The following is a 23,943-nucleotide window of genomic DNA, read 5'->3' on the forward strand; positions in this document are numbered from 1 at the left end:
GGCCACAAAACTGAGCCCTGGGGAACACCACTTGTGACTGGCCGCCAACTGGATTTATCTCCATTCACCACAACCCTCTGGGCTCGTCCATCCAGCCAGTTTTTTACCCAGCAAAGAGCACACTTGTCTAAGCCATGAGCTGCCAGCTTCTCAAGGAGTATGCCATGAGAGACAGTGTCAAAGGCCTTGCTGAAGTCCAGGTAGACAACATCCACAGCCTTCCCTTCATCCACTAGGCGGGTCACCTGGTCATAGAAGGAGATCAGGAAGACAGAGCCCAGCCCAGCCATGGGATGGGACAGTCACAGGGTGCTCAACACCCAGCCATGACACTGACCTCTCGGCGCTGCTGGCTGGGGTCTGATGGCCACGGCAATGCCAGGGCAGTGGCATTTTCTCCCGAGACCTCTGGATGGGTCTGGCCTGTCCCTGGGGCACGTCCTCCATGGCAGTGGCTGCTCCTGAGAGCACAGCAGGAACGTCCACACCTGCCAGCCTGGGGCCAGGTAAAGGAAAGAGCCTTGAAGCACCTCCATAACATGGGCAACTAGTTAATGCTGCCTTAACCAGCCTTGCCTGGCATCTGCTCTACACCTACAACAGAGGTAGAGGGATGGACATCAGGAGCAATGATGACTTGCAGAAACCATTGGGTAATCTTTTGACCCCCTACTGAAGCATCTTGTCACTCAAACCACTGCTAAGATGGCAGGTGAGGAGACCATGATGGGAGCTGGCTGGCAGAAGGGATCTGGCACACACCGAGTAAAATGACTTTGCATTTATTTGGCTAAACATAAAAGCCAAAAACCCAACTCCAGAACAAGCCAGTAAGACACATGGTGCACGCACAGGCCCGTACAGTGAAACTAGCACAGCAAACACTGACCAGGAAGAGCCAGCTCGAAGCAGCCGCTGCTGCAGGGCTGGAGGTGACGGCAGGACTGGGTGATGCAGTGTGGCCGGAGATGGGCAGCAGATGCCAGATCATCAGTGTTAAGACCAGAGGCTGCTGCTGGACACCACGGAAGCTTCCCCTGACCTGCACACCCTGGTGCCCTCCCACTGTAATACCTCTGGCCAGCATGACACATTAGGGAAGCAAAGAGTCAGAAAGCCAAAGCTCCCAACTTTCATTTATTTAATTGATTCATTTTGGGGATAAAACAAGTTTTCTATTCCAGGAGGAGGGGGAAAAGTGACTCGGAGCTTTTAGCAGGTGGCTTTGTTCAAAGCAAAACTGCTCAGCCAGAAGATGCACTGGTGATTTATGAGACTGCCAAATTTGACAAGACTCCTGGCAACAGTACACGGCCACTACCAACACAGCTTTCTAGGCATAGCAGAAGTGCTGGGACCCAGCAATCTCATGGTTTTGCCAAGAGGCAATACCCGGGCTAGCAGCAAAATATGGGACTCATCCCCCCCAGCCCCGTCAGACAACCAGACCCAGCTCCTTACATGCGGCAGGTAGGAAGCCCACACCTTTACGCCAGGGGACCCTTGGCAGTGAGAAGCCCACCCCGAGGACAGGGGACAAGATGCAGGGTCAGTGCTGCCAAAGTCACCGCTACTGCCAAGCGTATTCGCTGCTCCAGCACATGCCTCTGGTTACAAGAACTGGACTGCACAATAAAGTCCCAACCCTCTATAAAACACACAAAATCGTGTCAGTGCAGGTGTGTGCCATAATTTTCTCAAGAGATTAAAGACCTTCTCCTACAGCTCTAAGCAATATGCTGTTGAAGTGCCATGCTCTTCATGTCTTGCTTCTACCAGCATCCTTGGCACCTTTCAGCTTTGCCCTGCTACTGCTGTTCTTTGCTATCAGAAAATCCTCTCCCAGGGGCTGGCTGCTGGTGCCAGATCTATAGAGGAACTGAGGTAGGGCTGTCTTGCAGGAGTCGGCGCCTCTGGATTTAGCAGCATCAAACCCCACATGTTCTTCAATGCATGCTAGTAAAGTTTTATTTTTCCACTCTACCTCTTACTTCATGCTTAATTCAAGCATGTCTCTTCCAGATGCTTCTTTTGAAGAGTGTGGGATGGGTTAGGGGTATGCACGACAGCCCTGAAGCTGCACGACTGGTAACAAGATGCTCCTGGAGAACTTGGCTCAAACGTTTTGCCCAAAGATCAAGCTCTGTCCTATTCCTGATAGGACAGGGCAGTGCTGGAGATGAGGCTGGTCCAGCAATCCAGGAGGAAACAAAAAAACAAAGGAAAAAGGAAAAAAAAAAAAAAAAAAGACTAGTCTGGGATTCGAGTGTCCAATTTAATTTAAGTGCAAGGAGGAAGCAGGGATTACTGGTTACAAGAAACAGCTCTATTATTCCAAGCTACATGTAAAACCATGGCTGGCTTCTTACCAAGCACCCCAGGTTTTGCAGAGAGACCAAGAAATACATTAAGGTCTCTGCAGAACAAACCACCATCCAAAACACCATTGTTACCCACATTTACAGAACACTGTTGCATAACTTGTGTTTAAAACAGTAGTAAGGCTCTAAAGCAGCCTGGCCTTTGTGATCCAGCTTGGGAAAGCAATGCAACACCCATACTGAGGGAAGGGTGAGGAAGGGAAGGTGGGGAAGATGAAGGAAGAGAGAATGTGGGCGATATAAAGTAAGTGCTCTACCACTCAAAAACCAGGGAATTAACAACTGGCTTGTACCGAGTGACCATTATTTGCTCCTTGCAGCTTAAAATCCATAGCAGCCAGCCATGCTCCCAGAGCCGTGCATGTCCCTGCTGAAAGAGGTCCAAATGGCAGATGAGGAATCCCCAAAATACCCTTTCCCATACTGGCTCTGGCCTCAACAGAAGCACAGAGTCTCTGTCAAGCCCTTTAGGCAGCGTGACAAAGGATCAGCAAGATAAAAGCTGGAAAGAAATCGCGCCCTGCTCCTACCACAGGGCCCCTGCATCCCCTGGAAGCATCACACTGGGCAGAGCCTGTGGCAGCACTTGACAATTTGCCTCCTTGCACCCGCTGCTCCCCAAGCCCCACATCCCGCTTTGAAGACCTCCCTGCAGCATTGCTGACTGGGCTCCGAGCTCTCCTCTGCTCCCAGCACCACAGGAGGATACAGGCAACTCAGCCCAGCAGCTCTACCCAGAGACAACGGGTATCACAGGCAAACCCGCACAGAAAAGCAAGCGGGAGCTTCACAGCTACGCGACAGCAAGTCCAGTCCCTCCAGCGCTGGCTGCTGGGACAGAGTGCACAGACCTGCTCTGTGCACAGGCATGCAGCATGGGGAGGGCAACTGGCCACAGGGAGCCACAGGCCACAAAGCTCAGTGTTCATTACAGACATGACAGCAGGCACGACTTGGACCACGGTTTGAAACGAGCAGATTACATGTTTAAAATCTTAAAAAGCTGCAGCGCTCTCTGATGCTCTTTCTGGCCTGCCTCAAGGAGCGGAGTAAGCGGGCACTGATTTGTGCATTTATTGTGCAAGCCAGGTAACTGTCACACAGGACTGGGACCCTTCACTGTGGTAAAATGTGCCCTTCATCTGTCCAGCTGCACACACCAACACGGACAGCAAACTGGCTGCACGAATTCACTTTTTGTCCTTATAGCAGCGACTTCATGGCACCAGTGTAAAGGACTGCTCCAGCCCTTAGAGTACAGCAACTGAAACACAGACAAACACGCACAGAGCACAGTGTTGAGGGGCCATTTGGACAGACAGTAAAACTTATTACACACCAGAGACTGGGACAAGAAACTTCTCAATGGAGTACTCACATTCATTTCCTACCTGGGCTCTCACACACCCAAGGAAATGCACAGACAACAAGTGCCCCGAAGCAAAGATTCATTCTCTTCTCTCCAACAGCAATTGAGGGCTGAATTTTAGCTCAAGATTTAGCAGTCTTGTTAAGATTAGCCGGAAAGGCCTCTCCCCTGCAGCCCCCATACCATTTGGAGCCGCGAATGCTGTGCACTTGTGGGGCGTGCGACTCTATGGTAAGTTCTTCCAGGGTGTAACTCCTGTGTGCTAAGCTGGTACCTCCCTACCCAGCACATCCTCACTGCGACATGCTGGGAAGCTCAGCTAAGAGGCGTGCGAGCACTACAGGGTCTGATTCCTATCAGCTCCAGCGCAGCAGAGATGTCTCTTATTTCCTAGAAGCCTCTTTACACCACCGCTTCCTGCGTGCTCTCGAGGTCACGCTGGTTGAGGAACCGAGGGGTCTTTCGTTTGGCAGCTGCACGGATACTGCCTGGGGGTGGGGGGAATAAGACAGAGGAGCTGAAGGAAAGAAGAGACAGATGGGTCTTCCCACTCTCCCTCTTGCCTGGAGGTTTAACAAGGGAAAAGAAACCAAAACAAAAGCCACGCTTGAGTGCTATTCTTTGCGCTTTAAAAGAGTATTTTCTTAAAATATAAAAACCATCTTTCCCCTGGAAACCACTAGAACGTAAACAATAAAAAGGGGATTTGGGGAGGAGAAGGGAGAGGAGGATTGAATGTGCTTCCAGGCAGCAGCCCTTGTTAAGAGCAACGGGTGCCTCTGAGGCCCTGTGCTCACCGTCAGCCCTGTTCCTATGGCTCTCTTGCTCATTTAGAGTTCCCCAGTGGGTCCAGACTTAGGATTCGGCGATTAGCGGCTCGCGGCAAATCCCTGCTGGTAGCTTAATCCTCTTCATCCTCACTGATGTCATAGGTGACCGCAGACTCGTTCCTGGAGCGATTGGCCGGTGAGGAAGGAGGAGTCTTGGTTGAAAAGGGCCAGCGGAAGGAGGGAGACGGGGAGCGGTCGTGCGTGGGGCTACTGCTGGGACTCTGCTTTGGACTGATGGCCTGCAGCATCCGGCCCTTGCCCTCCTTCAGCATGTGTTTCTAGCGATGGAAGCAGGAAGAGAGTTAGCACGGCTCAAACAGCAATGGAAATGGACACTACTTACAGCTTGTGCAGCATTTTGAGTTGTTGCGTCCCTTCAATGCTTCGTGCAATATAAGAGCAGAAAAAGCCCAAGCATCACTCTAGGCTTTGGAAACTGCATACTGTGTAACCATTACCCATTCTCAAGCACTTCTAACATGAAGTGCCTGTGATATTTACTCAGCAGCACAGGAGTGCCTGGCAGAACCAAGCAGCTTCAGACTCATCCCAGGCCAGTGACAAAGTGACCGCCAATCTCTTGGCTGCTCAGCGGCCTGCAGGACACAAGGTGGAGTTTACAGGCCAGCTTGTGGGACACAGGAACTTTTCATGCTACAGCTGTAACTGGCATTATCCAGTTGGCACGGGTGAGGGCTCCCTGTGAACAGGCTGCCCAAGCCTGGGACAACTTGACTGGAGACTGGCAGCACATCGATCACTGCAACAAACCATAAACCTTTGCTCTGCAGACCATGGGCTCCAGAAGCCCTACAATGACTGCCAAGCTCTCCAAAATCCCCTTCCCTCTTTTCCCAGAGCGGCTCCTTACCAACGCGCCTTCTGGGCCAAACATCTCCAGGAAATTGCCGATGAACTCCCGGGACTTCTCTTCCCACTTCTGAATGAGATCAATACTCTTTTCCTCCACTTTCTGGACAAATTCCTTTGACTTCTCCTCTACATCCTTCACCCGCTTTTTCACCTTATCCACACGCTCCTGGAGGTGGTATTTCTTCTCCTGTACAGTAAACGGTGGATCAGAATACAGCTCACCAGATCTGAGTGGCGACCACCTCTGCTCTGTGTTATTACGCTGAACTGCTGCTTAAGACTCAGCGTCTCCGTTAGTCTTGTGACACTTCTCCTTCACTTCAGTGACACTTCTTCCCTAGACTAAATGGCAGACATAGTGGGGCTGTGAGATCCTTTGTGGCAGGCACTGGCACAGTACACAGAGCAAGACTAAACCCAGAGATAAGCATTATCTAATAGGAGTGCATGGAAGAGGGAAATATTTATACAATATACAGATTAGATTTGAGCGACCTGCTGTAGGTCTCTGCGTATCATGATGGCACAAGTCTTTTTGCTGGGTGTTTTTAAACAGAGGCAGTTACATGCCAAAGAGAGGCCAAACAGCCATTACCTCTCCTGTTTCATTTTGGTATATGATTGTATTTAAAAAAATAGGCATAGTATCTGAGTGATAAAAAAAAGTTTACTACTTTACTTCCAACATCAGAAGTGCCTTCTGCCATGTGTTCTGCTTGCGGGCTAGAGCTGCTCAGCACTGGATCAGAGCATGTCCTTCTCTCCTACCCAAGCACTACTGCTCCTGCAGCTTCAGGAAGGGAATAGTACAGTGACAACAGGATCAGATTTTATCCCAACAAATGACTCTACCTTAAGAAGGCAACTGAGGGAAGAGGAGAGAGATGAGACACAGCAGCTGCTGCCAAGAACAACCCACACTTCATTCAGTTCAAGGAAACACACATATTGCCACACACCCTGTCTCCAGCTCTTTCAACAGGTAAAATGTCACCAAGACATTTCTACAATGGAACAGTATTAGCAAAACCCCAGTTCCTCTGGGTGGGTGCCAGAGGCAGTTTCAGGGGCAGAAGAAGTCTAATTTCTACTCCAGGGACACTGGTTTGGTGCAACTGCTTAGCTCTGCAGACTGGCCTTTTTACTGGAATGTGGCAGGACCGTGCTACCACTAGAGAAGACTCTACATCTCCACACTCTGTAAGATTCTGCTTCATGCAGCTTGTGGTGAGACACACTTCAACTCACGTTTATAAAGCTGACGTTGAGCTCTTTAGCCGTGTAGCCCCGCTGCAGGTTCCGTCTGGCATAAACATCATAGTCTCGCACAATCCGGGTGATGATATCTGATGTTGAGATGCCCTCAGTCCTCTGAGTTGGCGCAAACATGCCTAAAGTTGGGGAACAGGACCCAGGACAGCTGTAGCAAGACACATGGCAGAAAGCTGCTGCCATCTCTATTAGGAAACAATCTCTCCTGTCAAGAGCTCATTTCCTAACTGTCCTCACACCACCACATCTTTGTCCTTGAATGTACAATACCACGGTCCTCCTTCCCGGGACTATGAGGAAGACCTAGGCAAGACCAAAGCATGTCAAAACCATGTCAAAATACCATGTCTTCTAATGAAAAGCTCTTCCCTTTAGCTGGTTTAAAGACTATTGACTATAATCCACTGCATATAGAACAGTGTGGTGAGAAGGACAGGACAAGGGGTCCTACAATTTAGTGGGTGGAAATGTAACAAGCTCTGATAGCTGGATTTGGATAATTTAAATAAGCTGCACCCCCACCAAGTTTTACAGCAAACAGCTAGGGCAACCACTTTGCTAAGTTCACGAGATTCTCCATTTGTGAGAATCTGTAAGCCAAACTGTTGTACTTTTGAAAAAGGTGGCTGTTAATTCAATCACAATAACTAGACTGGAAATATGGATTAATGCTGGGCAATGCTTGGCCTGGGACATGGAACAGTCCTAGCCTTAGGAAGTGGGGCCCAAAAGCTGGGCTTCTTCCTGCCCTCAGAGCGGGTCCTGGGCAGACCTTGTTCCCGGAGGGGCACAGCCACTTCCCCAGGCATAATTCTGCCATACAGGGGCACAGGAGAAGCTACAGCAGATTTTTGATGGGAAGCCCTGGAGAATCTGCCCCAGACCCACCTGCTTCTTTTATATGCTTATAAACATCATCGCTGCCAGCAGAAGAATAGGGGATGTCATCGTGTGCAACAAAGTCGATCTGAAAATTAAGAAAGCAATACTAGTAAACATTTTATCTTGAACGTGCAGGTCTCCTGCTTTCTGTCAAAGGATGGTAACTTTTTGCTCAACACCTCCACGCGGGGGTGTGATGGAGAACAGCAAGACACTTTCCTCTGTTAAAAAGCAACACAGAGCAGCCCCAAGTTCTCACTGACAATTGCGTATCAATTGTAAGCACACACCAGAGAGGAAAGGCTGGGACTAAGGACACAGCTGTTTTAAGCTCCACAGAGAAATGGCTTGTTAATGGCAACAAGGGTAAACTAAGCAAACTCCCCTGGAGACTCCTCCACCTCCCTAAACAGTTCAACAGATGTTAAAGACTCATTTCACTTTATCTTACTAACTAATAAAAGACTCTCAAGACAGCTTGCCTGGTCTCCTGCTGCCGGGAAGCTGATGTAGATCTAAGCTGCTCCTGCTATAAGCAGGGAGTTGGACCAGACACCCTCCAGAAATCCCTTCCAATCCATCTTATCCTCTCCCTACTGCTTTCACACCAATCTGTAACCAGCATCAACTTCTCCTGGAACAGCGAGAACCCTCTCAGGCTTTTTCACCATGTCACAATCTCTACCTTATTTTAACATTACCCGCCAGCTCAGCAAATGCTTCTAGTGTCCCAAGAAACCCACTCAATTTCTATAACCCAGTTCATTCTATATTTAAGGAGTTTCAACAGAAACAGGTTGCTCAGGCAGAGGTCACCCCCATGGATGAATTCTTGCTGTAAACAGCAAGCACAGACAGAGGCTAATCAAAATTCAGAACAGATCAGATGTCAAAAATTACCCTGTGCTCTGCCAGGAACTCGGGGGTAAGCGTCCACGGCGCATTTCTCACCACTTCGTCCACATAGCGACAGTGCTGCACAGCATCATACCGTTCATTTTCATTCATTACTGTGAAGCCCTTGAAGTTATGGGTTAGCTCATCACTGCAGACTGAAGAAACAGGCAGAGAAGAGTGAGCCTGAGGTACTTACCCCAACTCTTTACAGTAAAAGGACCTTGCACACACCACTGCTAAAACAGGCAATGCAGCTGCTGAAGGAGGCTGGTGCTGGCACTTTCGAACTCAGCTCTTCCAGCCACAAAGCACCAGGAACAGGGAGCGGTGCAGGGCACTAAACTCCTGAGCAATTCTAGGCAGGCTGGGGAATTTCTGCCCAAGCTGGGAACCTACACCCCAATCCCTCAAGACCTCTAGAGCCTGCAACACTTCTCAAGAAAACCAGCCAATACAGAAGACAACTCTCCTGTATGAAATGGCACCTGGGGGCCTATCAGGCAGAAATCTGCTTTTAAACCTATGGATGTCTCAGGCTTAGAGAGCGAAGCCCATGAAAAAAAACCACTGCCTAAGCTTCTGACTTCATAAAATGCCATACCACTGTCTAGCTCTTGGAAAGTTGTATTAAAACAAAGTGTGAGTTGACAGCAAATGAAGTTAGCTTAATTATTATGTTCTATGAGAAAGTAAATTAACAACTCTTTATAATCTGCAATGTAAGACATTGTGAAGGGGGGAGTTTTATTGGTTATCAGACTCAAAAGTAAACAAAGTATTACCAGTCTCACTGGTATTGGACATATTTATGTTCTAGACAAACAAATGATAAAGAGTGGGTGAGATTGCTTCCAGCTTGGAGCTAATGTTCACTTGGGCTGTGGCCTCCTGTCTCAGTTCCTGGTGCAAGGGGAACATTTCATTGCCTTCCACCTCATCACCAGTCTCTCAGAGGCAGAGAGCATGGTTACATACCTTGCTACATTAACATGTTAATAATTCGACCTGAAGTTATTGTCCTGTTCGATGTACAACATTTATGTACATGGGGATGTCTTTCCGCCTGCCAGATTTCTACGCTCAGAGCGCCTGTAGGTTGGAGCAACTATTTCAGCTCTACTCCCTCCCTTCCCCTTCCAGACACTGCTGTAGCACACACAAAAAATGCAGAAGTACCACTATAAAAATGCCCTCAGCAGCGAGTGAAACTGTTAGGGAAACAAACCACACAAAGATGTTATCATCGCTCTATCACAGGATCAGAGTTCCATTTTGCTTCAGGAAGCTAATGGTAGTTGAGAAAACTAGTTAAAGGTATTCTCAGCTCTGATACTTTAACATCATTACGCAGCCTGACCAGAGGTCACCTCCTGATAGACAACAGGCACAGCCTGATATGTCTTTAAGGTGGGTGAAGGTATGGGCACAAAGGCACTGCCTGGACAGAGGCCAACATATTACAGCAGCCAGAAGAAAGGGTTTCTTTTTTCCCCTGTTATGTTCTTGAAGGAGGCCTGGCTGAAACACCTCTGCTAGATCCCCTCAGGCAATCAGCAGTATATTCCTGGTGTTATCTAAAGACTTTTGAACCTAACAGACAAAATGAGGAACTTCTGTTTGGAGAAATGGGGCCTCACTGACTTCCACGTGGCCAGGCACATGCCCAAGGAACCACCGAGGTCTCCACGCTCCTACTGGGACCTGTTTGGGATTAGCCATAAGCAATCCCCAGCAGAAAGCTGGAGTGGGGAATGACTTGCAGGGCAATACAGGTGACACAAAGCTCAACCAGCCGTGGAGGGACTGTGACTCATTCTTTAACTGTCTCATTCAAGAGGCAGATGCTCAATTGCCCCTAACATATTTTGATACTCAGACGTGCAACTCACCAGTATCTGTCACAAAATAGAGGGGTCAAATTAGAACAGCATGATCAAAAAATCTTTTCCTTAAGCACTGATTTGGTACAGCATATCTTTCTGCAGACATATCCAACTCTCAACATATTGCAATAAGACTCCAACAACATTTGGGACAACTGGCTGCAGTGAGATCCACTGAGGCCATAAACACAAAAACCCTGCTATGCCATCTGTATGCACAACCACGGACGGAGGTAGACTGTACTCCTATGACAGCCAAAGTCAACAAGGTCACTCCTTACCTCCAACAATGAGGTATGTGTTTGGGAAGAGGTTCTTCGCTTGCATCAAGGCCCGAGCATGTCCAGAGTGAAACAAATCAAATATTCCATCTGCATAAACTCTGACGGGGCGATCCACTGTGCCAAAGGGACAGAGAGACATTTGTGAAGATGCCTTCCTGGAGAAGCAGCTGCTGCTCATGCCCACATTTGGGGACCTTCTGAAACTCATGAGGGCGTTGCAGAAAACTGGCAGAATGCAGAGCCGTAGCCAGGAAAGATTTGTGAAGAGAAACGGCTGGCGCTCTGCCTTCCCACATGGAAACAAATGCAGCTAAGCACAGAGCTGAAATACAACCATGTTCAAAGACAGACTTAAAGCCTACCACGTATCCACTGAAACAAGGGAGGGGAGACCAAGGGGAAAGCAAACCCTGAACATCTCCCTCCTACGGAAATCCAAAAGCAGCATTAACTTTTTGCACAGCAGTGAGCTACCAGAGGGGAACTGGCCCAAATGTTTCACAGGTGCCTGTTTTCCCCCTACCAGCCAGGATGGCATCTCAAGACCTTTTTATCATCCTCCTCTGCAGCCCACTGCCACAGCTACCAGTCTAGCTGAGGGACCAGACCATTCTGATTCCCCACCAGCATCATCAGCTCTCCCAGACCCATGAAGAGTATGGCTCTATCCAAAAACCCAGCTGGACTACTCAAAGGCAGGCAGATACAATTCTGCTGAACCACTTGCACTAACAGCTAAATTCATAGATAAGTAAGGAGGAATGAAACTTTCCTCAGGCCACCTCTGCCAGGGGAAATTGTAGCTTAGCTCTTTGAGGTCAGCAGAAGTAAAGTGAGATAGTCTAGGACCACCACATAATAGTAGGAGGTTCCCTATCTTCTGGTCTCCTGGGACCACACAGGACTGCAGTCCTCTTGCTGCTGGTAACAGAAAGCCACACATTCTTGGTATCTGACATACTTGGGAATGGCCTGCTGCTCTCTGGCCCAATTCAGGCAGACAGACTCAGAAGAGCGGTGTGAGCAGAGGCACACCAAAGCTGCAGCAAGGAAAGGGCAGAGAGAAGACCTAGCAGGAGAGATGAAACCCCATGGGTCTGGGCAGGGCCCTGAAGGCGCCTAGAGACAGAGCCTGGGAGGCAGCAAGAGGATGAGTTGATGAAAAGGTAGGTTGTTAAATTCTAGCTAAGCAGAGGAGTCAGTTTGAGGGCAGCCTCTTACAATCACTTTTCAGCAAATCCACCTCAGTCCAAAGATGCCAGGAGGCTCCGGAGAGCCAAGGATCTGGAGATCTAAGATGGCAAAGGCTTTCTGTATGCCAGAAGAGGGCTGGTCCTTGCAGGCCTTTACTAAAGTGCAATCATGTTCTGGAAACTGGCTGGGACATCCTTCCCTTTTCCTCCATACCTGCAGCAGCTGCAGTTCCTGAGCCCAGACATAAACAGCAACAAGAGCATGCAGTGTATTTTAGTCTTAGCAGGCAGGAGAGCCATCACTTGAAATCAGAGACCTTTGTGCAGGCTCTGGAGTCTTTCAGCTGGGAAATTAATGAGGACTGTGAAATGCATTGGATTTCCAGAATCTCTGGCGGGAAACTACTGCCAGGTCTCAATCCGAGCTGGCTTATCGCTCAGCAGCAGTCAGGTAGGTAGAAGCGTAGCATTTTTATTGTCTCTGTAGCCATAACAGAGAGGCCAAGTAAGACAGCACCGGCTGCACACTCTGTTTGGCAAGAGAGGGCAGCCATCCTTCAGGAGCCAGTCCTGCCTCTGCCTCCCCTTTGGACTTGCAAAGTGAACAGTGTTTCTCCCAGCCTGGTTTAGAGAATAAAAAGACATGTTCTTATTGTGGGGCTGGCCTACTGTGTTTAATGACACTTTAATTCAAGTCCGGGCTAGGATGGGACATTCTGGACAAAGATGTATGTTGGTTTTACTTGCCCATTTCAAGTTTCAGAAAAGACAACTTTTAAAGTGCTTAACTTTAAGCTGCCTCAGACAAAGTAGTAGAGAAAAATGTTCAGCTCTGATACTATTCTATAGCTGTCAGTGGCACAGCAAGAGCTAAACCACAACTATCTATTTGCTTCAAATAGTCTTACTGGTGAAGGTATGGCTCCTCACACACACAAGCTCCAATTTCTGTATACTGGCAGGCCCAATTTCACATGGGAACAGTTACCTAAACACCAAAGCATTAACAAAGTCATTGGCTGCAAACTTGGTCTGACACACAAGGTTGGTTTGGTCTCAGAGATATCACAATCACACCTGCCTCCCCCGAACCCCAACATTTATACAATCGCCTTCTGGTCCATTTTTTTACTTACAAGGGGTCCCTCTCATCGCTTCTTCGTATGTTACTCTGATGTATGGCTTGCTGTAATCGATTTCCACTTCATCTGAAAATGGAGCTGGTTCCCTCAGTCCCTAAACAGCCAGAGAAGGTTAGCTGTGAGAATGCAAAGGTGAGTGCAGTAACCTAGCGGCAGCACTGCCACTGCAGTGTCCCAGTCACCGAGTGACTCACTGTGTCTCTGCATGATTCAAACACATGTACTGAAAGACTAATTAGTGTTAAACCTCAAAAACAGGCCCGCAGGGCGATTAGCCTGAGTTTGGAGAGGGAGAGAGAGAGAAAAATAGAGTTAAGATGGTAGTCATACTGGACCCAAGAAAACTGGAGGCTCAGATCTGCAGCTAGTAAAACCAGGCTTTTGACAAACAGCAGTTCACAGCAGCACAAGCCAAGCTTCGTCAAACCTCACTGTCGCAGCTCCAGCTACGCCCACCCAGGTAAGACCACCACTTTGCTATGCCTGAGCGCTTGTGCTGTGATGTACAAATTTTAACAGCTCCTCAATCTAAGTATATGAATGAGCAGAAGAGCAATACCAACAGCAGCACAAATTCCCAGGGAATGTGGGTATCGTCACCCACTTCTGAGCCATACATAGTGCAAGACTGACCTCAACCTGTGGCAGTCTCCAACCGCTGAGGAAAACCCCTCTAATCTGCTAGCTTGACCACAGCAGTATATTTAATCAGCAACTGAAGACCAGCTATCATTTCTGGTCTCTCCTCTGAATGGAAACAAAACATTTGCCCTTCCCGTAACAGAGCAAACAGCTCAATTTCCTTCTAGCTTGAAGGTGTGGGGCAGCAATGGATGTCTCTTTCCTGAGCCAGAAGACGAGGAAACAAGCTAGCAGATCATTACAATAATACCTTCAAGCTGCAAAAAGCTGACCAGCAGTTTCCTCTCTGGCTTCCTGTCCCATTGCAGTATCCTGCCATGGTGCCCACCACCACTGCAACCAGAAAGACCGCCGCTGTTAGTGCTAATGTCATTCCTTATTAGAGTGCTCAAAGTGAAGTGCACAGGAAAGCAACCACTGACTACTACATTCAAGCAAACTGATACTGCTGAAAATTTCCTTTAACTCACTGAGGCTCTAGTACCCGCATTTCACACGCCACCTCCTCTACCAGGATCCTTACTGTTAGGTAAGGCCTGCAGGTTTCTGCTTTCATCACTATCATTATATCTGTGACTTGTGAATAAAACCAGATTCTTTGCAGTTTGGTTGGCACACACCTGATATGAAGCTAGGAATAAAAGCATAAATCCCCCCCAACAAAATTATCAGAGGATCACAGCAAAATGTCCTCAAAAGCTCCTGCCAGAGTCTTCCCTTCCTCTGCAGCACCTACGAGGGTCAGGACTCAACCTGATGTACACAATAAAATGGGCTTATGCATCAGCAGGCTTGTTACCACCATCCGCTGCTGAGCCCTGCTGCTTCAGGGGAACACTCTGCCAGCCAGCTGTTTAGTTGGGAGTGGTAAAGGCTTCAAGGTAATATCACGGTTAGGCAACACTATTACTCTTGCTATAATAAATAAATCTTTCACAAAAGGAAGAAAAAAGAAATCTTTCATCAGGAGGTCTGTGTTAGCCTTGTGGCTAAAAAACAGCCAGGAAGTTTAGAAAGTGGCTAGATATTACTTGTCTCGTGCTGTTCATAGACAGATGCTTTATTTCTAACACAGGACAGACACCATGGAATAACCTGCACACTTCTCTTCCTTAATGAAATACATGGGGGTCCTTAAGACGAACCGGGTGGGTTTTGACCGCAGTCAAGGATATAAAGGGTCTGTGGGATAAGTCATGCAACAGCTCAAGCCTCCATTCCCAACACTTGCCTCCCCAATTCTCACTGCTGGTGCTGCTCTTACTTTGTTACCATCTGTCAAATGCTCTGGGACAGGACTGAAGTACTCCTGAAGAGCAAAACATTGTTATCAAAGAGGAAAGCTGCAACACATCACTGTATTTTGCCAAGGACTATGACCCCAGTATGATGTGGCAGGCATGGTAGCTGGCTTTCGACAGAGATAAGGAAAGAGCAACTACAGCACATGGGATACACAGGACAGCTCCAGGAAGAGGGAAGAGAAGAGCTGTAAAAAGCCCATCATCGCAGTATTGCGGCAAGGACAAGTTAAAGTCAGCCCTTTACACTAGCATTAACCGGCACAGACTCTCTTTAAAAGAGACCCCACTGGCTTTAGCTTGTTAAAGACATCCCAAGGTTGATCTAGAAGGAGAAATCCTTTCAGTTGTTTTTTTTCTGAACACTCCTGAAGTACCAGCAACACAAATGCAGTCTCCTGCCAGACCAAGAGAATCAACAGAACAGTCATCTTCCCAGTGTTTCAGAGCGTGCATTCAATAGGTTGCTTTTGCAGGTGCTTAGACTTCAGACCCTCCTGCAGTTCCCCTGATTTGAACAGCACTGCTTCCTGCAAGGAGCATGAGTTGTTATGTGCTTGTTTGGAGTATTTCTCCCTCCTGCTGGGTCACATAAGAAAACCCACCTGTGAGAAATGAATGCTTACTTCTCCACGGGTATCTCTATGCATGCCTGTTTGGGTTCAGCTTAAGGGACTACAAACAGGCCAGACACACCACAAAAGCAGCTTAGCGACGCTTGCCTCAGACCTAATTTAAGCCCACATTGTAAGTATGTTATTAGTATGAACAAAGGAAGATTTTAAACTGGCTTTGCAAGAAGGACAGATACTGTCATTTGCTTCTCCCACCTCCACCCCCTCCCGACTTGTTCTCTGTGTCCACAGAAAAACCATCACATTTATCTTTCTGCTGTTACGGTTCAATGTCCTAATCGCACAAGCACATAAAGCTCCTATCTCTGCTTACTTACGAGTGAACGTCGGGACATTTTTGGAGGTATTCCATCCAGCTCCGTCGCCCCATTAGGGCCAGATCCATCTTTTCTTCTCTTTCGGGAATTCAGCCTGGAGGAGGTTGGCGGCTCCATCTTGCCAAGAACGTCTAGTAAGAACTGGAACAAAATGAAGAAGAGGGGGCAAAAAAAAACCCACCAAAAAAAAAAAACCAAACCCCAAAAGAAGAGATATTTCTCAACTCTTCCAAAGCAGAATCAGTCAATAGCAGGCACAGTGTACAGAAGGTCAGCGCAAAGACGCAGCCACCTAACAAGGGGCTTAGCCAGTTGTGTTTGGCATCAGCTGCCAAGGCTTGACAAACAGTGCCTGGTGGGAATACTGAATCATTTAACGCAACTCGGAGCCGTTCTGCAGACAGAAGTGTGCAGCAGTCAGCTGGCTGGAAAGGAACTCACACAAGAGTTGCAATGCAAGTTATAAATCATTACTACAGGCTAATTATGCTATTTTAGCATCTGAAAAGCAACCTAAGGATTAAGGCATGCCCAGTCTGCATTCAGCCCTCCCCCAGCTCTCATTTTGATGAATGCAAACACTTTTTTACCCTTTTGTGTTTCCCCGCGCCCCCCCCCTCCAAGAGCTGGTGGGTGTGCTGCATCCCTGTACAATCCTGAAGAGAGGGAAAAGCAGGTTTAAGCAGAAGGAATAAGGGTGAGGGAAGGGGGTGCAACCTATTGTCATAAAAAATAACTAACTAGCTTGCTGTTTGCTTTTTTGTTTGTGTAAGACCAAGCTGCAGCTCCCCAGTGGGGACAGCTCACCTTGGGATGGCTGCCACTATGCTCCCCTCTCGTCCCCTGTCCCCACCGCAGTGGTGACTCAGCTGATGGTGAAGCAGCTGCTGACACCACATTAGGGCACACTTACTTCTGGCACTTTATGTACCAGGTTGTAATTAGTGGTGGTTCAGCTGAACTGCTTCTGTGATGAATAGACAGAAAGACAACCAGTTTGGGACAGAAATTTTGACAGCTATCTGGAAGAAAGCTATCTGTGCTTTTGAGCTGGAGTCATTGTACCTTCCCAAAATGGCCCTGGAGCATTAGGAAGCCCAGCACTTCACACAGCTGAAGCAAAGCTAGGGATTTACAGACAGGCAGGGCAGCAAACATTCCCTTTTCAGCTGCTGCAGGAGTTAGAAATGGGTGCTAAATTTGCAAAGGTTATAACTAAAGAGCAGCATTATCTCTCTGGCTCACTTGAAGTGTGCAGCTTTCCAGTGCAGCTAATGGCACTTCTGACCTGCTGCTCCCAAGAGCAGCATGACCCCTCCACCCAGGAATGATGCTTACGTGTGTGCCTCAACACACTAATAATAAGAGCTGTGTGGAATTTAAAATGTCTCTCCACCCACATGCAGTGGTTGTGCTGGAACATGTTAGGTGGGGCAAGCACAAGGTATGAGAAAGGGCAGATGTCCCTCCGAACACCACCTCTCTCCTCAGCAGAGGGTCTCTGCTGAGTGTTCCTGCTTGGGACAAGCTGGAACTGTCCTCAGTGATGGCCACTGGGCAAAGCTCTGCTGTTCAGCAGCCAAGAAGTGTGGGCTTTGTGAGAGAGCTGTTAAGAAGCAGATTTAGTGGTCAGACTTACTCAAGCACAAATGACTCCAGGTTAAGGAATGTTCCAAAGTAAGGAGTCAAACATAGTTTAATAACACGCAAACATATTGCCCTCCCCACCTACCATCAACAAGATGGTATCTTATGAACAGTGTTAGGGCCAAACACAGCTGAACTGGTTTTGGGCTGCATGCATGTAAATATCCCAGACTGCTCTGCTAGACCTAACACAAATCACTAAGAACAGGAAAATAGAATCTTAGGTGAGTGGGGAGCCAAAATAATATTGGGGAGAATACAAAAGGGACAGTGAAGAGCAGCCACAAGGACATTTCAGAACTACACGAGCCATCCAGCACTCACTCCATAATGCCTGTGAGTCAACTTTGCAGAGTTTCCCCCATTCCAGTAATTAATTTACTATTTCCTAACAACAGACAAATGTACAGGAGTGTGCAAAAGCAATCTCAGGCAAAAAGAGTTTGCAACCCTGAGCTCCAAGTCTTCAAACACTTCACCAAACATTTAACTTTCAGGCAAGATCTGTGCTATAAATCCACCAGCTTTCAGAGTGCCTCTGTGAAAACACAGGGTAAGACACAAGTAATTCTTAGGTTTTGCAAGGTGCCATCTTGCAAGCACACTCTGTATCAATTATTTACTTTACCACCATGGTCCTAGCAGAAACCATCCAGTTCACAAAAAGCAGCAGACCTCTGTCTCTGGTTCATGTAACCCCAGCGTTCATGGAAACAGGGGAAACAGCAGTAGATTTTCCTGTTATTTGGTCAAAATAATTTCACTGTGCTTCAAGTCACCTGTTGGTCTCTGACCACTCGCTTTCCTTCCCTTCGGAGAGAATTAAAAGGTCTGTTAATGCGCTGAATGCGGTCATTCTGACCCGCTGCCCAGCAAAACATTAAAAAGCGCTGGCAGAGGCTTTGGTGCTGAAGGACAGACGTAGCAGCCTCCACGCACAAACAGGTGAATACCTTGGCCTGTCAGAGCAACCAGACTTCTCTGCACACAAGTACACTCTCTGCTGAGTTACCGCCAGCATCTTGCTGCTGGGTGCAGAGCTCAGGGCCAGCCAAAGAACTGCAGGTTACAGCACAGGGCAACACTGTACTTTACGCTGATGTACAGCAGCACTGTCCAAGCCCAGAAGAAATCTCCAACAGCTTCTTCCAAACCCTCCCACACCCAACCACCTGCTTTCCTCCACCCTAACTCACTTTTCCACTTCCCAAGGTGTAGGTAGTCAAATGATGGCAAACAATAGCTTAGGCGAATGGATTTGCTGTGCATTAAGTAAGCAGCAGCAGTCAGACAGCACCAGCTGCCCAACAGCAGCAGCTCTACCTGACATACCAAGGGAGAAACCAGCTTTGAGGATGGTGTAAACATGCTCTATCTGCTCTAATGTTACAGGCTGGATGTTGCTGAAGGAGCCTCTGCAGCAACCGGAGAGCTGGGCTGGGCACTTCATGAGAGTGATGCAGCTCTGCTAATTACTCAAATTAATGCAGAAATTAAACAATAATTTTACCACTCTTCAGAGCTTTAAAACCTCTATCCTGTGGCTAGTGTGTTTCTGGGCAGTCCTCTCAGCACCAAACTCATCTTCATTAAAAACTGGGAACATGTTGTTTTTAAAAACAAACCATACCTTACTGCGATAATCTTAGAATGCTTCATTTTGACCCAAATGACTAAAATAGCATCCCAAACAATTACTTACTAACAATGGGATCCAGCATCTGTAGCTGAGCTTAACACATGAGCACACAGCTTTGCTTCCCCAAATGCATAAACCACTGAGTGTTCTAAAATTAATTACATTTACAGCAGATGGGGAAGGGGAAGAGAAGATAACTCTCAAAGCTCATTCTGAAAAACTCCAAGATAAAAACCAGGCATAACCAGAAGAAAGAGTCCTGCTGTAAAATGTTAACATCATTCTATTTTGTTTAAGGCGTTGCCCTCCTGCATTACTGAGTCCGTGCTGAACATGAGAAACTGCTTGCTAGGAGCAAAGTTAAAAAGTGCCCCATTCAGTAAAGCCATGGGCAGATCACAGTCTCGGCGACACTTTACAAAACACTCGGGGCTTTGCTTCTGAAACTTATTTCTTTGGTGCATATTCTGTATCAAAAAGATGCCTTGCATCACCTGCCAGCTAGCTCACCTCGAGAGAGTTGTACAGGCTCTGCGAGAAGCAGCCGACTGCCAGATGGGAGAAGAGTTGCTCTCCCTGTCAGGGAATCACTGAATCCCACTGAAGCGCAGCCACTTCTGGGAGGGAAGAATGACAAGCATTGATTACCATGAAGAAAAAAAAATACATAGGCAGAGAAGGAATTTAAAACTTCTCCCTTAGTGTGAGTTAACTACACCATCATCCAAGCTGGAATTTAACCACAACACCAAAGTTAACACCTCTGGCAGAAGGAGAAGGTCAGAATAGGTGCAGCAAATCATCTTGCTTAGCCAAAGCCTTATCTCACTGTCTGCATCTTCATGGACAGTACTGATGTTTTGTTTATCCTTGGTGGTGTCAGGGAACTGCCTGCCTCACACTACACCGGAGAAGCAGATCAGATATTTCTGCACCCTAAGCACGCTGATAGCATGAGGACCTGGCCCATCTGCATTCTTTGTGTTTTAATGTCCCGAGGAATTTCTTGAAGAATATTATCCGCATATCTACATGCAGTAGCAGGATTTCTTCTGCCACTTCCGCTGCTTTTCGCTTGCAGATTTACGCGCCGAGGCAAAATAAATCCTGCTACTTAAACTCAAAGCGTGTGCAAAACAAGAGCTTACTGCAACAACTCAATAAATGCTCCAGCTCAAAGCTGCTGCATTTCTCACCAGGGATCCGAGTCAGCACAAGGCCAGCACACTGGACCAGTGAGGCCCCTCCGACACCCACAGCGCCCAGGCTCCCTGGGTGGCACTGCCTGCTCCCAGGCTCCCCTATCGTCCCTCTGAACTTGGAAGGCGTTGGCACAGTCAGATGTGACTGTCATGTGCTGCTTTGCCTACAAGATCATTCCACTTTACCGGAGCAAGCTATTTCTCTTCTGCTGACTCATCTGCAGGCAAATACTACTAAACTTTGCACTCTGCCAGCTGTCTGCAGAGAAGCATTGCCTTGACACATGGACTGCACGTAAGCGAGAGCCTCAGGGAAAAGGAATAAGTCCTGTCACTTCAGATAATTCCCCTGCCAGGCTGTAAAGTACCCAAAGGACCCTGCATTCCTTGGTCATGGAGAGAAGAAAATCCTTTTCCCACTGTCCTCCCCCACCTCCAACTCCCAGTTTACAATCAACCTTACTGGTGTGCATTCCTGTAGAGATCTGTTGTAGACAGAAAGACTCAAAAGAAGTTAATGACAGAAGACTCATCACTGACTCCTCGAGAAACCAATAAAAGCCTGTTTACAAGATGAGGGTTAATCTGTACAGAATCACTAGGAGAGATCAGGATCTCTCTTCAATCCATGCTTAAAAATCTTGCCCGATCTCCAAGGCAACTTCATTCCCAGCCCAGGCTTGCCAGGCCCAACTCTGCCCCAATCTCCAGACTGAGAGCATCTGCTTAAAAACTAAGTGCTAATGGCTGTGACCCAGCCTGCTCACCTCCAGAGAAGACTGCGACTCTCCCCAGCATGGCTGCTCTCCCCACAGTCAGCATCTGCTCTACCTAGATGGTCTAAGCCCTCAAGCCCCTTATAAAGGTTACTGCAGGATCTGGCAGGCAGAGTCCTGTCTACACTTAAAACATAGGCTGCTTCAGCTACTCCGGTTGAGCAAAAGCAGCTATCCTGCAGCATATTAATAGCCTCGTGAACGTATAAAAGGGATTCCAGTTCAGCCAGTGCCACATGTTGGTCCAACAGCACCCAGACCCGGGCCTTTGCTATACTGGCTAAAACAAATCCCCAAACCTTGCATCCCCTACTGCTACAGGCAGGCTGATAACATTTCCTCAGGCAGAGCCCAAGCACGCTGAAGATCTGGTACCCGTGTCCTGCAATCGATGAAAAGATGCTGCTCTTCACCAATGAAGTCCCAAATGGCTCAAGATAATTCTCTCTAACACCACCGCAACTGAAAACAGTGCAGCGTGATCACCTAGGCAGTGCTGCTATGACATACACGCACAAAAAAGAGAAACTGCTGGCAAGACCTCCTCGGTGAATTCACAGCCCTTCTGCACAACCCCGAGGCACTGAGTGTCCTAGCATGTGACAAAGTGTCTGCAAAATTTCAGCAGAGAAATGCAGAAGAATATCAGAGAAAATCTGGAGCCCGCCCAGGGACAAGAAAGTACAAGGATGGGCGGTCATTCTGTCCTGACTTCTGTGTTGCGTTGCATCGTGTTTCATTTTTAGGGCTTAACAGCAGGGCCTTTTGAGACTTCAGGAGACTACCTCCTTTAGGAGGTTTACACATCTGTACCAAATCCTTGCTTCAATAATTATTGTTTGTAGCTCATCTTACAGTAATTTCAAGACAATTACAATCCAGATCTTGGACCAAGAAACTTCCAAGTCACAAATTTTAATAATTCTATATATATAAGAAGTTTCTTCAGGAAATAAAGCACGGATATTTGTCATCTGAATTCCAGAAGCAAATATGGTGGCTCTGCTCAGGCCCTGGTGTCCTGCAGATGGAACACCCACCAGTACCTGCTTCTGACCACGCCGGTCTTTGCCAGCCGCAGGCTGGGGGAACCCGGTGCTGCAACGGCACAGGCTGGGGACAGAGGAGGAAAGGCCACCTGCAGCATCCTGCACCTCCCTCCACAGCGCACGAGGGCTACCAAGAAGCGTCGCAGCTCTCAGAATTCCTGCAGATTTTAACTCTAATTACACAACCATTAATCAGCGCAGCCAGGACTTTGGTGGACACAAAAAGCGGGTTAGAGAGGATGTGTGCCCGTGCAGCAGCTAGGTCACACCTTCCTTCTCCGCAGTCAGGGCCACCTCCTCGTTGTTTGCCTTGGCTGCGTCCCCTAGGTGGGGGGACGTCCCCCAAAGCCCCCACGCTCCAAGCCCTGCGGGTGGACTCCAAAAGTTTCCCGAAGCGCTTGCTGCTGTCTCCTCTCAGCCTGCCCCCACCGCAGCCGGTCCTGCCATCCCTCCATCACGGTGCCCGAGCCCCGGCCTCTCCCCAAGCCCCCTACAACGGGGAAGCGGCGCACCACGTCCCCTCCCCAGCAGACATTACCCCTTCGCCCGAAGCCAAGCGCCCCGCGTCCCCACCAGCCAGCACCTCCCAGAGCCCCCCTGCCCCACAGCGAGCCCGCCGCTCCCGGGGGCGGTGGGGGGGCTGCCCCCGTGCCTGTGCCACGGCCACCCTGCAGGGAGAGGGGTCCCGGGGAGGGACCCCCACCCCACGCCGCAGGGGAGGTGTGAGGTGCCCCTCACGTGCCTCCCACCGGCCTCCAGCCCCGCGGCGGGAACCCCCCGGCGAGTGCCCTGTCCCCTGCGGTGCCCTTCCCCACACCGCACCCCGGGGGGGGATACGTGTCCCCGGAGCCGCCCCACAGGGACACCCCCACAGCCACCCCAGCGCCCCCCCGCATCCCCCAGCGACGGACCCCACAACCGCCCCAGTGTCCCCCCGCCAGTGCCGGCGCCCCCAGGCTCCCCGCTGACGCCCCCCTACCAGCGCGCCGTCGCCCGCCCTCACCTCCGCAGCCCGGCCCGGCCCGGCCCCGTCGCCGCTGCCGGAGCCGCTCCCGCCGCCAGCCCCGCCCCGCTCCCGCCAACGCCAACGGGGCGGCGGGCGGAGCCGCTGCGTGTCGGGCCGGGGCGGCAGGAAGGGACCGGCCGCGCCCCGGGAAACCGCGCCCGGAACCTCCGTTCCGGCTCGCAACGGGTCGTTCCCCGTCCCCAGCCGCGGGGCTGGGCTGGTGGGGTCCCGGCGGCCCCGCGCTCGGACCGGGGCGGGGGCAGCAGCAGCGGGGGAATGGCCCAGCGAGGGTTTGGTGCCGCGGCCCCTCACGCGTCAAAGATAAATTCCGGGGGTTATGGAAGGAGGGAGCCAAGCACCCCCAGAGCACACCCGGCTGCTCGGGGCCACGGCGGCTTCCCCGCAGCTTCCCGGCGGCCCTGCACGCTGTGCGCGGCCGGTCTCATCCTGCCCGTGCTGGCGGTGCGGGAGTACCGGCCCGCAGTGCTTCCGCGGCTGCTTGGTCTTTCAGTGGGGAAAACACAGCACCCCTTAGCCACCCCAGGGTGGCTGGAGCTGAACGATCACCGACTCAAACCTGCTTTGTACAACGCCTTTGTGAAGCAGCTGTTACTAACCTCCAAACCCAGAGCCAGCGCAAGGTGAAAAAAATCATGATTCAATCACTGTGACTTGATGAAAGCATCCAAACAAGAGTCCAAGGGCATATATGATCTCCTGGCA

General features: G+C 49.3%; 1 protein-coding gene across 11 annotated transcripts; it reads right to left on the reverse strand.

Annotated features, from left to right (window-relative positions):
• Positions 1-1,124: 1,124 nt before the first annotated feature.
• On the reverse strand, positions 1,125-23,337 carry PCYT1A (phosphate cytidylyltransferase 1A, choline). 11 transcript variants are annotated; one of them, XM_030027787.2, is made up of 10 exons: positions 19,698-21,138; positions 18,224-18,358; positions 15,902-16,032; positions 13,001-13,100; positions 10,669-10,785; positions 8,508-8,659; positions 7,614-7,692; positions 6,702-6,844; positions 5,452-5,640; positions 1,125-4,858 (listed from the first exon to the last, which is right to left on the reverse strand). In XM_030027787.2, exons 3-10 carry the CDS (start codon positions 16,016-16,018, stop codon positions 4,652-4,654), a joined length of 1,104 nt encoding a protein of 367 aa, XP_029883647.1. In that variant the 5' UTR covers positions 16,019-16,032; positions 18,224-18,358; positions 19,698-21,138; the 3' UTR covers positions 1,125-4,651. The 11 variants fall into 11 exon arrangements, with proteins under 11 accessions (XP_029883647.1, XP_040982557.1, XP_029883644.1 ...); XM_041126623.1 differs by having other exon boundaries at positions 15,902-16,042; XM_030027784.2 differs by having other exon boundaries at positions 18,177-18,358.
• Between the last annotated feature and the right edge of the window lie 606 nt (positions 23,338-23,943).

Source organism: Aquila chrysaetos, chromosome 10 (genome assembly GCF_900496995.4).
Source record: "Aquila chrysaetos chrysaetos chromosome 10, bAquChr1.4, whole genome shotgun sequence".
NCBI classification, from domain to species: domain Eukaryota; kingdom Metazoa; phylum Chordata; class Aves; order Accipitriformes; family Accipitridae; genus Aquila; species Aquila chrysaetos.